Source organism: Vombatus ursinus, unplaced genomic scaffold, assembly GCF_900497805.2.
Source record: "Vombatus ursinus unplaced genomic scaffold, bare-nosed wombat genome assembly UNPS02014816.1, whole genome shotgun sequence".
NCBI lineage: Eukaryota > Metazoa > Chordata > Mammalia > Diprotodontia > Vombatidae > Vombatus > Vombatus ursinus.
In genome coordinates this window covers 7,134,921-7,150,681 of record NW_020954594.1, presented here as the reverse complement: position 1 = coordinate 7,150,681, position 15,761 = coordinate 7,134,921, and the positions used below count along the sequence as shown (strand labels likewise).

Sequence of the window (15,761 nt, the reverse complement as noted above, 5' to 3'; positions counted from 1 at the left end):
TAAGGAAACTCATTTCGGCAGCTCTGCAGAGCTGGGTGGGAATACAGAAAGAACAAGAGCAGGGAGTCCTGTTAGGAGATATTAGATGTTAGGAGTCTAAGAGATGGTGAGGGCTAAAACTAAAGTAGTGGTTGTTTTGAATATTAAGAGAGGGACAGATGAGAGAACTGTTGTAAAGGTAAAGAAAGCAAGATTTGGCTATTGATTGGATATGTGGAGTGAGGGAGATTGAGGGATAGAGGATGGTGTTGACATTACTAACGTGGAAGGATGGTTGTGCCCTTGACAGAAATAGGGAAATTCATTAGAGAGGTGGGTTTTGGCAGAGGAGAAGGGGGAATGAGTTAACATTGGACATACTAAATTTGAGATACTTATATCTATCTCTTTGGAATTTCTAATAGATAGTTGATGCTACAGAACTCTCTTTACATATTCCCTTCTGCTCTTGAGTCCTTGATAGCCTTCTTATAATGAAAAGGGCCAGGATACTGCACAGAAGTAGGAGTAGGAAAAATTTGAGTATATATTGTGAGATATTCAGCTCCAAAAAGGGTCCCCAAAAACCTTTACATTAAGAACTAGGAGCTTTTTTGGAATGTGAATTTTGATGACAATAAGGTTGGGGTTCCAAAAGCTTAAGAGCAGATGAGATGCTTCAGTACTGGCCAGTAGTATTTCATATGATAATTTTTCTTACTGGGGAGAAAAATACCAATACAATTAGTGGAATGTTACAGTAAAGGAAGTTAGATATAACAACTTTAAATGATTAGGGAGAAACTTATACCAGGGCTTTCCAAAAATCAGCTGAAGCTTTCTGAAAATTTTTAAAATTTAACTCTGTCTACTTGCCAAAAGCACTTTGAAACCTAGAATCTACCCAAAGTGTCATGTAGAGTAACATTTCTTATAGTTTGTTCTGTCTCCCTCAGTTTTTTTTAGCTTAAAAACCCTAACTATATGATACTAAGAAATCATGATTTTTGCCTTCTATATGATTTAAAACTGTTACACAAGGCTGAATGGAATAAGCATTTATTAAGTACCTACTATGTGCTAGGCATTATACTAAGAACTTTACAAATATTATCTCACAACAACTCTGTGAGGCAGGTGTATTTTTCCTATTTTATAGATGAAGAAACTGGAGCAAACATAGGTTAAGTGATTTGCTCAGAGTCATAGTGCTAGTAAGTATCTGAGGCTGGGTTTGAACTTGGGTCTTCTGGACTCCAGGCCCAGCCCCATATCCACTGCACCACCTAGTGGCCTCTAAGCAGTTCAACAAAACCAGCCCAATATATCAACAGAGCCTGACAATATATTCAGTGTTCCATACCTATCTGTAGTACCCCAACTCTATAAAGAAAGGTGGAAATTACATTTTCTTCCCTTCTGGGAGCCTAGCATAATCTTTATAATTATACAGTATATAATTATACAGTTTGAGTTTTTTTGTTTCTATTTACATTGTTATAGTTATTTTTATATATATCATCTCATATATATTGTTTTCTTGATCTGCTTACTTCACTTTGCATCAGTTCATATGTCTTCTCATGCTTCTTTGCAGTCATACTCATTATTAAAAACATAATCCGTTACATTTACATACCAGGATTCATTTAGCCATTACCCAGTGGATGAACATCTACTTTGTTCCTATTTCTTTGCTACTATAAAAAAAAAAAGTGCTGCTAGAAATACTTTGACAGCTATGGCATCTTTCTGTATTGGATGTCCTTGAGATAAATGTTTAGAAATGGGGTCTTTGAGTCAAAAGAATCTTTTTTAAAGTAGAATAGCAGACTGCTTTCCAGGATTATTGGGTCACTTCATTGTTTTCTAAAATTAGAAACATGCAACTTAACTAAAGAAGTTCCTCAGATCAATTGAGCAGATATTTATTAAGCATAAGCTATGTGTAGAGATGGCATTGTGTTTCCTGCCTTTCAAGAGTATCAATGTTGCAGTTAAATCAGGACTCTTCTAATTGGTTCCGGTTTGCTTCCTTTGTGTCTCAGCTGGGTTTGGGGCTGCACCTTTTCTCCATCCTCTCCTCTCCTCTTCCTTCATTCTCTCCTCACACCCAACCCCCGCCCCTCACACACATACACCTCCATCATCCATTCAGCAAACTTCTTTGGATACCTGATGTACCTGGGTAGTCTGGGACAGACCTGCCTTCTTTCAGCTTCCCAGACTCATTTTATCTGGTCTTCTCTGGGGCAGGTTGCATGACCAGATGGTAAAGATCAACCAGAGCTTGCACCGGCTGCAGGTTGCCTGGCGTGAGGCTCAACAAAGCGCCAGCCCCACCGCGGACAGCCTTCGAGAGCAGTTTGAGCGCCTGATGACAATCTATCTCTCCACCAAGACTGCCATGACTGAGCCGCAGATGCTACAAAACTGCCTCAATTTGCAGGTGTCCATGGCTGTTCTTCTGGTTCAGCTAGCCATTGGCAACCAAGGCACAGAGCCAGTAGAGCTGACCTTCCCTTTGTCAGATCAGTACAGCTCTTTGGCTTATGTGCCAGGTAAGCTGGTCCTTCCTTGGGAGCTTCCTGTTTATAACTGACAGATCTGAACTGAGTCACCCCAAAAGTTTAAGCGTCAGATTAACTTCCTTCAGTGTTATTTTCAATCCTTTTCAGAAAAGTACCTTTTATATACGGTTATCTAGTGGTAGAAATGCGGAGAAATCTCCTGGTATGCAAGTCAGAAAACATTCTGCTAAGGGTTAATAGAATTTCCAAAGCAATCAGTTTAATTTAGATGCCAGTATTCTTTCACAAACTTGTACCTATGTAAGGACTTCCTCAATGATATAGTTTTTATATTGCTGACTTTATATAGGATAAGCCAGTGATACTTTTTCTGATGTAAAGTAAATATCTTCAATCTTGTGGCTAGATTTAAATTTTGTAATCTATAGAAATATCACCCATAGAGGCAGCTAGGTGGAGTCTTTAACAAGCGGGAGATATTCAGAATTACTCCCAGTAAAGATAGAGCATCACCCCTGGAGTCAGGAGGACCCGAGTTCAAATGCGACCTCAGGCACATAACACTCACTAGCTGTGTGACTCTGGACAAGTCACTTAACCCCAATTGACTCACCAAAAAAAAAAAAGAAAGAAAGAAAGAAATATTACCTGTAGTCTTCCTCAGAAATAGGATATTCTTTATTCATTTATTCAACAATTCAGTGCCAACTTCACTAATCAATTAAGTGCCTCCCTTTGTGAAATGTACCATACTAAGTGCTGGAGGATGTACAAAAATAAGGTGATCCCTACCCTTAAGGAATTACTGTATAGTAGTTATGACCAAACAAGTATATAATACAAATTAGAATGTTTATGTGTAATTGGAGCACAAAGTCCTATAAAGACAGATGAGAGAAAGATTACTTTCATCTGTTGGAGATCACAGAAAGCTTTATGGAAGGGGTGCTGTTTGATCTCTGCCTTGAAGGGTGGGTAGGATGTTAACAGGCAGAGGTAAGAGGAAAGGACATTCCAGGTATAGGGGAGAGAATGAGCAAAGGTAGGAAAGTACAAGACTTTAAGGAGATGACTATCATTAAGGGGATAACTATTAATCCAGTTAGGCTACAGCAAATAGCGTGTGAGGAAGAGGAATATGAGATGTCTAAAAAGCTACACCCAGAAATGTTGTTGTTCTTGTTGTATGTATCATGAGGAATGTCATCAGAAATCAGGATATAAGTATTTTACCACCTAATAGTTTAATTATACAGATTAGAAACTCCTCAAACATCCATGTAAGTATTTGTGGGGGGGGCAATTGGGGTTAAGTGACTTGCCCAGGATCACACAGCTAGTAAGTGTTATGTGTCTGAGGCTGGATTTGAACTCAGGTCCTCCCAACTCCAGGGGTGATGCTCTATCCACTGTGCCACCTAGCTGCCCTCCTATAAGTATTTTTTAAAACCAGCAGTTAACCTTGGGAGCCAGAGGAAACACTAGCATAGTATGTCACTTTGCTAAACTCTGTAATTATTGCTTTGGTGTGCTCAGACCCCTATGTGGACAGATGGAAATTGACTTAGTAAACATAGAGAATTCCTCACCCAGCCCTGTACCTTGACTGGAATTGACCTTTCCCAAATCAACTGAAAGTCTCTGTAATTTTCGCTCTACCATAAATGTCTGGAGTAAAGGATAATTTAAATGTTGCTGAGTAGGAGAGAGGATCGAACATTGGCCCAGGTTCCTAACCCATCAAGAAAGACAAGCAAACATTTACATTTGCAGAATTTTTTGCGGATAACCTGGGAGATTTTCTTATTTTCCTACGGCGCTTTGCTGACGACATCCTGGAGACATCAGCTGATTCACTGGAGCAAGTTCTTCATTTTGTCACTATTTTCACTGGGAGTGTAGAGAGGTAATGTGCCAACCACTTGACTTTTGTCACTGTATAGAGCTACAGAATATCCAGAGTGCTTTCAAACCAAGAATAAACAAGCTTAAATCCTAAGGGGATGCCTTGAGCACTTAGGTTAACATTAATGACTCACCTGACCTTCCTTGGGGGGCGGATGGGCACTAAGAATTCCACACGTGAAAGACATAATAAGCAAAGGATTTTGTCCCCAAAGAGTTTGGGCTGCCCAGGAGGTTCAGATGAGGTTTCAGCTGTTAATCCCTTGTTAAAACAGAAACACCATCACGTCAAACCCCAACCAGTTACAGCTAATGACTTGTTAAGTAACTGCAAACAATAATAATAGCAACAGTAAAGCTTAGTCTTGCAGTCCTAGATTTGGAGTCTGGATACAAATTCTGCCTTACTAGTTCTAATTATGTGCAAGTCATTAACCCCTCAGGCCTTCAGTTTCCTCTCTTGTAAAGTAGTGATAATAGCAACACTTGTACCTACCTGCCTCACATAAGGGTTGTGAAGAAAGTGCTTTGCAACCTTCAAGTGATATATAAATGTGAGAAGTTATTGTTGTTAGAGCTGTGTGCTGTACTGTCTATGGTCTATCCCAGTCTTCCTCTTCACAGATTTTCTAACCATCTTCTCTAAAAGGCAGTATGTAAAGCAGACTACTTGCTATCTGATTTAAGTATAATAGGAGATAGGCCCTGTCTGTATATTCACATGAACGTAGGTGTGCTCAAAGTGTTGGGGGGAAGGAGGGGAGGAGGGCGAGGTGGAGATGGGCTTCCATTTTCCTAATTTTTTTAAATGGAAACCAGAAGTCATTGCCTAGATTTCATAGAACTGAGTGGACTTAATGAGAAATCATCAGTCACTAAGCACTGGTTAAGTACTTACTATGTGCTAGGCACTTAGGTTGATATAGATGATGTATAAGTCATCGTCTTGACCTTCGTGAAACTTAAAATACAGTCAGGATGCAAAGAACTGTAAGTGCTAAATTATGTGATAGGGTCTAGAAACTCCATGTTGAGTCTAGGGTAAAATACAAACTCCTCAGCTTGGCATTTGAATTCCTCCACAATCTTGCATTGGCCTATCTTTGCAGACTTGCATTCTACATTCCAGCCTAACTGGCCTGCCTACTTACTGTTCCCCAGACTCAGCATTCCATCTCCCACCTGTACTTTTCCAGTCTGGCCCCCATGTCTAGAATGGACTCCTCATCTCCACTTCTTCGAATCCTTAGCTTTCTTCAAAGCTCAGCCAGGGCAACCTCCTTCCTAAAGCTGTTCCTAATATCCCTAGTTGCTGGTGCTCTGTCTCCTCAAAATATCTCATATTTACTTACCTGTTTTACATATTGTGTTATCGTGGAAACTTCCTGAGGACAAGAATTGTTGTTTTTGTGTTCCTAGTGCCTAGCCCATAGCAAGAGGCACTGAATAAATGTTTGTGGAATTGAATCAAAGAGAGAGATCAGCAGTTAAAGTTCTGTATTGTATAGAATTGTGACACTGAGAGGGACCTCCAGCCTTCAGATAGGCACCACATGAGATGTCTTCTCAGGAATCATGTTTTGCCCAGCATTGCCCCAGAAACTGATCAGTCTGAAGCTGCATAGACATGCCTTGTGAGTAAAACTGCAGTTAGAGAGGAATGTGGATGGTACATCACTATCCTAATCAGTCTAAATGTTGAAATAACAGAATGTCACCAATTTGGCAGCCAGTTCTCCCCATCCTTGTTATCCTGTCTCCTAAACACACTGCAGAATGAAAAACCCCCACCTGAGGGCCAAACTGGCAGAGGTGCTGGAGGCAGTCATGCCACACCTGGACCAAGCCCCAAATCCCCTGGTGTCCAGCGTGTTCCACCGTAAGCGTGTGTTCTGCAGCTATCCCTACGCAGCCCAGCTTGCTGAGGCACTCATCAAAGTCTTTGTAGACATCGAGTTTACAGGTAAGCAGCTGTGAATGACCCCTAGCAATGGGACACTGACAGCCAGGCAAATCTTTTGTGGAGGAGAAAGGAGTACTGGGGTACCAGATCTGATCAAATCAGAGTCAGTTAGACTATCTAATTAGTGCACACACACCCTTCTTTTCCCTTATCTGGATAAAATTGCAAAACAACAGAAGTAAAGACAACTTATTAACTGAGGATCTTCCATCTCAACCAGCCTATCTGCCTGTTGGGCTTCAAGTGCTATCACAGCATTACAGCTTACTGACTACAACCCTTAGTTGGAGTCAGATTGTATGCCAGTGGTAACTCATTCAAATAGTGGCATGTCTCCAGTTGTCATTTAAGCCCTGTTACAAGGGAGCTCCTTCTCAGCAGTGATAGCACTACTGTGTCAAAGGTATCATGAGCATCAGATGATCCATTCCTGAGGCTAGGATGCAGTGTCATGTTCTGACTTCCTGTCTTTCAGTGTTATCAGGAACCAGTTGGTCTAACAGTTGGGAGATGGAGTTCCAAGAATGTGGGGACTGAATTGAGCTCGATATAGATGCTAAATTTGGGGAAAGCTAGAAGTACACCACCCACCCACCCCTACCCCATAGTAGATGACCATAATAAGTTAAAATTCTGAAGTCACAGTCTACTACCACATCTCCAGTCCAAGGAGAAATATGTCTGGAAATGTATCTGCAATGGTACTTCACTTCCTCCATTGCTGTTCCTATGGTACCTCCACAACAAAGCTCAATGAGTGCCCTGTATTTGGATTTGGTAGTGTTTATTTTCTTGGTTTTTGTTTTGCAGCTTGGCTGTTGTTCAGGCACCTGTTATGATAAAGATTCCTTGCTGAGCAAGGTACCCTGTACATCCACTGCCTGAGCTATCATAAGGAAATGAGCACACATCCCACCCTTGCTCTGGGCAGATGGTAACTCTGAAAGCAGAGACCACTAGGAGCCTTGGCAACTTTGGAATGAAAAGGGATTCCTACTCCCCATCTCACTCTCCCCAACACTGTACTTGATTATCCTTTGTTCTATTGCCTTTCTCTAGGAGACCCCCATCAGTTTGAGCAAAAGTTTAACTACCGCCGCCCCATGTATCCTATCTTAAAGTACATGTGGGAAACAGACACCTACAGAGAAAGCATAAAGGTAAGATAGTTAATGGTGAAATCAGTGTCCTTACATTAAAAAAAACCCCAAGAGACTGTAGTTTCATGCTAACATGTCTTTCCCTTGGGATGGGGTTTGCAGGCTCTAGCTGATTATGCCTCTGAAAATTTGGAGGCCATGAATCCTCCTCTCTTTCTCCGCTTCCTTAACCTGCTGATGAATGATGCTATCTTCCTACTGGATGAAGCCATACAGGTAAGAAGGTGGCCTGACAGTCTCTATATTATCAAATCATAAATTCATACCTTCTAATCAAAATAGAGCAACTTCATGTTTCTTTAATAAAAGCAGGATCAATTTCTCACACTGAGCTTGAGAGTATACAAATGGAACCAGATAATGTTGTCACACCTGATTGAGGTCACATACAACCTACCAAGTAGTTTCTCTCTTGTTGGCCAAGATCAAGGGGCATTGAAGCCAACTGGGTAAGGGTGAGCTGCCTCGGCAAAGAGATTGAAAGATAGCCATGTTGAATCCAGACAAAGGGATATTGGTAGAATTAACTCATGGAGCCAGATCTGCAAAATGAAAGAGCTTGGCTTAGGGTAGTTTTTTGTATGGGGATTCCCAAACTCAATATTCTTCATCTCCCAAATCTTGAGTGATCATGACAGGGTAGATTCATATAACATTGTTGTTGGAAAGTTATATTTTTAGGTTTTATAAAATATAAAACATAGTTTGGTGTCTTTCAGCCCCTTGGGTGTGATTAACCATGCCTAATGGAACTGCTTATTGTTACTATAAAAAGCAGCCTTCATCCACTGAGCAAAACTCCCTTCCCCACGATGGGAGCAAGGGAAGACAGTTTCCCAGAGGGAAGGTAATCGGTTAAACCTTAGGGACATTCTGTTGGGTTCAAGTTGACCCCTTTGTTAATTAGCCACACCCACAGCTACTTATATGGAAACACCAAAGATTTTGTCTTGTGTTACTTTTCTCAAGCTGGTATTTTCAGATGAGGTTCTTTATAAACTTGAGAGTAAGGGAATAGGCCATGTTATGTACAGATCTTTCTCCCAGCAAGAGCCATTATGACACAAAGGCAAAACAGATGGTATCTGCATGCAGCTGTTTGTCATAGTGTTTTCTACAAGAATATGAACAGAAACAGGCTTCCAAATAAGTGTATGGTCCTTCTTACAACTTGATAGTTTTCTTGATGACAGGAAGCATCTTGATTTCATTTGATTGTGGAAAAATCAACAGATCTGGACTCAGAGGACCATGGTTTAAATCTTGACCTTGGGCAAGTCAGCCTCCCTTTTTAGTGTCAGTTTCCTCAACTGTAAAATGTGGGGATTGAAATAGATGGTCTTTAACATCCCTTACAGCTCTAAATCTATGATCTCTGATTCCTCATACCTGCCCAGTTGGCCTAAGTATTTCATTTTCACCTCATACACAGTCTTATAGAAATTTAGAGTTTAGAGGACCTTCCTGGTCTTCTTGTCCAAACCGTATCTGAACTCTCTACTGTTATACTTGCCTGATAAGTAGTCATCCAGCCCCCTTATGTACACCCCCAATGGCGGAAAAACTTGCTGTCTGTAAAATGAGGATAATAATAGCATCTACCCTCCCAGGATTGTTGTAAGAATACATTGAGGTGATAATTATAAAATGCTTAGCACTGTGCCCGGCCCATAGTAAACAACTACATAAATGTTAGCTGTTATCATCATTATTATTATCATCTCCCAAAGTAGTCCTGAAGTTTCAACAACTCTAGTTAGGAAACCTTTCCTTACATAGAGCCAAAATCTGTATCACTTCAACTTCTTCCTATTACTGAAGCCCCATAAAAGGTATAAAGGGTGTCCCAAAAGTCTTAGTGCAGTTTTTAGCTTAAAGACACCCTCTAGAGTGACATTTTTCTTATATTGTCTTGGAAAATCTCATCTACATTGACTTATACTGTTTGCTTTTTTTTTTTCAATTCAGTTTCATTTTAAGCAGATTCTTGAAGTATTTTTCCTTACTTGACTATCTTCCTTTCTTACCTAGCAAACTGCCATGTGCAAAATAATCCTTTAGTGTCTGTTGAACTAAAGAAATTTAAATGAAGAATCTTGATTCATCCCACTAATTGTTTTCACTTTCTTTAGTACTTGAGCAAGATAAAGATTCAGCAGATTGAGAGGGACCAAGGTGAATGGGACAATTTGTCTCCCGAGGCCCGCCGAGAAAAGGAGGCCAGTCTGCAAATGTTTGGGCAGCTGGCTCGATTCCACAACATCATGTCTAATGAAACCATCGGTACCTTGGCCTTTCTAACATCAGGTAAGAACAGGAAGATCTGTGTATCTAAAAATGAGTGGTGGCAGCACTGAACTTTGCTGGGGGGACCTAGACAGCTGACCCTAGAAGTCTGATTGGCAGCATCTTTGATTCTAAGATTAGGCATTGGGTCATTGAAGAACATTCATATCAGGCTTGTTGGGCAAATGATTTGATCAAGCTTTATTTAATTGAAGATCTGTTTTCACTTTATTGGGTTTTTGTGCAATTGGCTTTGCATATAAAGACCTTGAGCTCTCCTGTGGGTAGAATAAATACACAAATCCCTAAGGAATTCCATATGGAATATGAAATCCATCTTCTCCATTGTAACCTCATCTCTATGGAGAAATAGATACTTTACTTGCCCTGCCCATGGGTAGTAAAGAATTGCTAATAGTTTGATTTCTTAGGATGCCATCCATTTACATTTCAGAAATCAAGTCCCTCTTTGTACACCCCTTCCTGGCTGAACGAATCATCTCTATGCTAAACTACTTCCTACAGCACTTGGTTGGTCCTAAGATGGGAGCCTTAAAAGTCAAGGACTTCAGCGAGTTTGACTTCAAACCCCAGCAGCTTGTTTCAGACATCTGCAACATCTACTTAAACCTTGGGTACATGAAAGTGGATCTTTTCAGATCAGAGAGAAGGCTGATATGATTTTTTACAATGTAATCATGGTTGTGGGGTGGCAGAGTGGTCATTTTGTAGAGATGTGACTGAAATGATGGAGTTCTAATTTCTTCAAAAGCATGTTTTCAGAATTTAAACTCTGCCCTAACGAGATTTAGTATGATGCCCACCATATGTAGAGATAAATTTGAGAGGTCCTGGATTGAAAAGAAAAATAAATGTCATTTTTAAGCCTGTAAGGAAAAACTCACTAGGCTTTTCATCCAAAATGTTGCATGCAATTTTCCTATATCAAATGTAGAATCATGGCTTACAGGTGATAGGAGACCTTTTCTGAACTGCAGCACACATCTCCTTTGTTTGACATATTCTCTTCCACATTGTTTCTCTCTTATGCCGGCCATCCAGTGATGAGGAGAATTTCTGTGCCACTGTGCCCAAGGATGGGCGATCTTATTCCCCAATGCTGTTTGCTCAGACGGTCCGAGTCCTGAAGAAAATAAACAAGCCTGGAAATATGATTGTGGCTTTCAGCAATCTGGCAGAGAAGATCAAGGTAAGCCAAGGAAACACCACTGTGTAGCTGCTTATATCCTGTGCTAAAACCAGCCTGCCACTTCCACTACTTGGCATCTCCCAAAAAAGTTGCTTTGAGGAAGTATAAAGTAGGTGTATAAAAAGAGCTTTATCATAATCAGTGATTTCATGTACCCTCTTCCTATTTCGTTTGTTTGACGTGCCCAAGTAAAAACTTCATTGGTTTTAAGACCCTACTATAGGAAGAGAAGAATGTAAAAATACACTCATTTTTCCTCCCAGGGATGGTTTGTGGGGGGAAGGGTAGAAGGTGGCTCAAGGAGGCCTCGAAAAAGAACGATTGAGATGGAACTCCCCCACCCAGGTGTGTTTTGCTGCTATTAATTCTTTCCCTATAGATCTAGTTAATTCTCTTGGCTGATTTACATTGTTATATTTCTGCATTATTTAAAGCTAAAATAGTTCACTGTTCACATAGAGCAAGGCTCCATTAGCAATTATCCTGTTTCATAGAAGGTAAAACTGAAATAGAAATGATTAAGGAGTATGAACCTGTGCAATGAAGAAACTGGAACCCAACTATCCTCATATCCAAACTGGATAGCATTACCTTTTTAGAGACATCCTTCCTTTTCCTTGATTGAACTACTTATTCAGTGAGTGAAGCTCTCTTTCTGCTTAGAACCTGAACAATTTACTGGGATGATACAGAAATCAAATGATGGTAAAGCAAGATTTAAACTCAGGTGACAGTTAAGTGCCTTGCTTATGATGGTTGACCACTGACAGCTATATTTCCATATGTAAAATTTGATTGCTCTCGTGGTTTCTCCACCCAAAACCAGAAATAGCTTTTCATATTCATATTCAGCCTACATGGGAGATTCTGTAACTATGCAAATGACAACCTTATCTGAATTCTGGCATTTAGAACAGGTAGAGGAAAAGAAAACGTTCTTTTCGATTTTGTTTGGCCTTTTCATAACAACATTTCCAGCTCACAGGCAGCCAAAATGAATTTTGGTTTGGGGGCAAAATTGGTCATCTTACTTGTGTCTGCTCAGATGTTCATGATACCCTCTTAGTGAAAAAATAAACCTTAAACTCACTTGTTAGTGCTAAAAGTAGTTCATGAGTTGAGTGTTCAGGCATAGCCATTGAGCTGTCCATAATGAATGGCTTTGGAAATCCAGCACTAACCACATGGTTTATTGCTTTCAGTCACTTGCAGATCTCCAGCAACAGGAGGAAGAGACCTATGCAGATGCCTGTGATGAGTTTCTAGATCCCATCATGAGCACACTGATGTCAGACCCCGTGATGCTGCCATCTTCCAGAGTCACTGTGGATAGGTCCACAATAGCCAGGCATCTGCTCAGGTATTCACATTCTAGAATCAAACAAACCTTGAGAGCAGAAACCATGTATTTTATTTCATTGGCATGATTCCTTTCCCTAAATACTGAGTATAGAGTTATGATTTTAGCGAATACTCTCTATATTTATTAGCTAATTGATCTCTCTGGGTGAGTAAGAGAAATTTAATACCTGAACTAGGCATCCCATTAGAAATGTTTACTCATACCTTATCACTTCCTTTCTTGAGAAAATCAACAAATAGCATACATTGTAAAATATATAAATTTGAATTTTTCTTCATAAAAATTTAGTTTTCAATCTGTACTCACCATACAGGTTAACCCTTGTCCTGATGCTACAGTTGTACTTGGCAGTTGTACTTTATATACAGAGTATATAAAAGCTTTCCCTAGCCTATGACTTAAGCAGCTACCATTGGATACCACCAGCTAGGGCAATGGTAACATCTACTACTACTTATAAGTAGTTACTTAAGAATCCTGACCATTGCTGTTTTTAGCAGCAATAGCAGGCAGAATTAGGATGAAAGGATCCTTGCCCTTACGAGTTGGTCTGAATTTGGTGGAAAGTATTTTTTAACCTTAAAAAAATAATATATATAAAGGTTGGTTCAATGGAGAGTAGGGGGAAGTCACTGGGAGGTGATAAGGTTATAAAAACAAAGAAATAAACGTCGGTAAAATTATTTTTAAAGGCAGTCATCAAGGCAATATGAAGTCAGGAAGACCTGAGTTCACATTTAAGTTACACATCTAACACATACATAGACTAAGACTGTGAGCAAGTCACTCAACTTCTCTCTGAGACTGTAAGGTGCAGGATAGTGATTGATTTGCATTTAGTAGAGAGCATTTCCTCACAAGGAGTTTTCTAAACCAATGATACCATAGGTCTGGACCTATGAAAAAAGAAAGCCACACTATGACTGGTGATATTGGGTACATGACACTGTATTAGGTAGTATTTTTTCCCATTTTTGTAAGAATTTTCATATTATGACAGACTTGATATGCAGGGAGAACACTTAGCATCCCACAAAATTTATCATAAGCCTTCCCTTCTCTTAGAAAATCCTACTCTCTAGTTGGCCAACATAACTCAGTAATATTGTGGATCAAGTAGATATTTACAAGGTCTCTCTCCATTTTAGGATCGTTAACTCACATGGCAACTCAGTCATAAACTTTTAAGACCTCATCAAACTGAAACCACTGACAGCTCCATATAGATAGTTTAAATATAGGTGCCTCTAATAGTTGGATACAACTGAAAAACAACTAACAACAACAAAAAGTCTCAGGAGACCTGAAGTTTGAATGCTGAAAGATGGGATTTAAAGCTTCTGTTATCAATTAAGTATTACCTGGGCAATAACATTTGGGAAGAGGGAATGGAAGCCAAAGGGAAAGAAGCATTTATATAACACCTACTATGTGCCAGGCACTGTGCGAAGTGCTTTATAAATACTATCTCATTTGACCCTCACAACAACCCTGGGAGGTAGGCACTATTACTATCTCCATTTTACAATTTAGGAAACTGAGGCAAACAGGTTAAATGACTTGCCCAGTGTCACACAGCTAGTGTCTGAATACAGATTTGAACTTAGGTCTTCCAGACTCAAGTCCAGTACTTTATCCACTGCACTACCGTTTGAGTATATTTTTTCGGAGGCTAAGGGAAGAAAGCTAATTTATACCAGAAGGCTCCTCTGGAGGTTCCTTCTAAGCAGCTGGGTGATACAGTGGAGAGTACTGGACCTGGAGTCATGGTGACCTGAGTTCAAATTTGGTCTCAGACATTTACTACCTGTGTGTCTCGGCAAGTCAACTAACCTACGTGTGCCTTAGTTTCCTCATCTTTAAAATATAAATAGCACCCACTCCCGTGGTTGTTGTGAAAATAAAATGAGTTATTTGTTAAAGGTTTTACAAACTTTAAAACACTATATAAATGCTAGCTATTTTAGAGCAAAAGGTTATTTTTCTTGTGTCATGGACCTTTTGGAACTCTAATGAAACCTGTGGACCCCTTCTCAAAAGAATATTTTTAAATGTATGAAATAAAGATATAATTTTTCTCCCATCCAAGTTCATGGACCCAATGAAATTCATGGACCCTGTGTCAAGGACCCCTGATCTACACGCTCGAATTTTCTTAATCTCAGCCCCTTCCAAACACAGTATGAGCATTTCAGAGAGTAGGTTGACTTGTACTCTCAAAGTCACACAGTCACTGATACTGCTTAATAAAAAGTGAGGGTCTGTCTAACATTACTTGCCTCAGTGACCTGTAGTGTTAGACATTGTTACAGTAAATTTCTCTCTCTTCCTTCTCTTTCTCCCAGTGATCAGACTGATCCCTTTAATCGTAGCCCCCTAACTATGGACCAGATCCGGCCAAACACAGAACTGAAAGAGAAAATTCAACAGTGGCTCGCTGAGAGGAAATTACAGAAGGAACAACTTGAGTAAATACTGTGAATTTAACAAACCAAAAGCCAACCCCAAGAATGTGGATAAATAACAGTTTGTTGGTCTCTCTGTATCCCCTTCCTCTCCCCCCAAACCCCTTTCTCTCACCCCCATTTACCCTCCTCTTTTTTTCTCTCTCATTCCCCACCCTTCCCTTTCCCTCTTCCTCTCCCTCACCAACTCCCAATCTCTTTTCCTTCTCTCGCTTCCCTTTCTTTCTTCCTTTCCCTCAAATGGAGAATTGCTGTTGCACAGATAATGGTAGTTATGACTCTAAGAACTTTCAAATCTGTGTTTCCCTGGCTTGCTGATAATTATGCTTTATGTGACATCACCAAGTTTAGAAAGTCTCCAACTTTCACCTTTTTGTTTCCTCTTCCTCTTTTTTTCCCCTTCAATTTAGACTAATGGTATCAGCTTTACTAAAGCTTCCTAGTGGTCTCAATGTGGGAGAGGCTAATTCCTTATTGCATTTCTCTTAAGTACTGGCTACTTACCATGTAAATTGCTCATTATTTTTGATATTAAGGACTTGATGTCACATATTTCAGTGGCAATTGGCATAACCAAAAAAAAAATTCTGGCCAGGGCCCTATCAGATTCCATAAGCTGGACTTCAGCCTTTCTCCTTGTTACAGTTCTGTGATGTTATTGATACTTTTGTTAGATAATAACAAAATTTAATGTGAATAAAATGCCTTGATGTTTGCATAGGCTTTTTAAAAGGTGATGCACAAGATAGAAAGAGGTTATCTTATGCAATTTCTGTTAGAAGCCATGAGTGGTGTAGTCTTGGTGTCTGTTATTTTGGAATGGTGCCCAGGGATACCATCTTATCTAAACACTCCCCTGTGGGGAGCCCTTTCCAGTTATAAGATTTAACACTATGATA

The 15,761-nt window shown here is 39.9% G+C and overlaps 1 protein-coding gene across 2 annotated transcripts in view; it reads left to right on the top strand.

The window, feature by feature from the left end:
• The window catches only part of UBE4A (ubiquitination factor E4A), a 34,654-nt gene extending 19,746 nt beyond the window's left edge, over window positions 1-14,908 (top strand). For both annotated transcript variants that reach the window (XM_027835659.1, XM_027835658.1), the window contains exons 11-20: window positions 2,236-2,540; window positions 4,284-4,416; window positions 6,191-6,378; window positions 7,438-7,538; window positions 7,641-7,754; window positions 9,671-9,845; window positions 10,279-10,459; window positions 10,887-11,034; window positions 12,237-12,394; window positions 14,743-14,908. In XM_027835659.1, coding sequence (XP_027691460.1) covers window positions 2,236-2,540; window positions 4,284-4,416; window positions 6,191-6,378; window positions 7,438-7,538; window positions 7,641-7,754; window positions 9,671-9,845; window positions 10,279-10,459; window positions 10,887-11,034; window positions 12,237-12,394; window positions 14,743-14,869 — 1,630 coding nt within the window. In that variant the 3' untranslated portion in view covers window positions 14,870-14,908. The remainder of the gene's footprint in view (window positions 1-2,235; window positions 2,541-4,283; window positions 4,417-6,190; window positions 6,379-7,437; window positions 7,539-7,640; window positions 7,755-9,670; window positions 9,846-10,278; window positions 10,460-10,886; window positions 11,035-12,236; window positions 12,395-14,742) is intronic.
• Window positions 14,909-15,761: the final 853 nt, after the last annotated feature.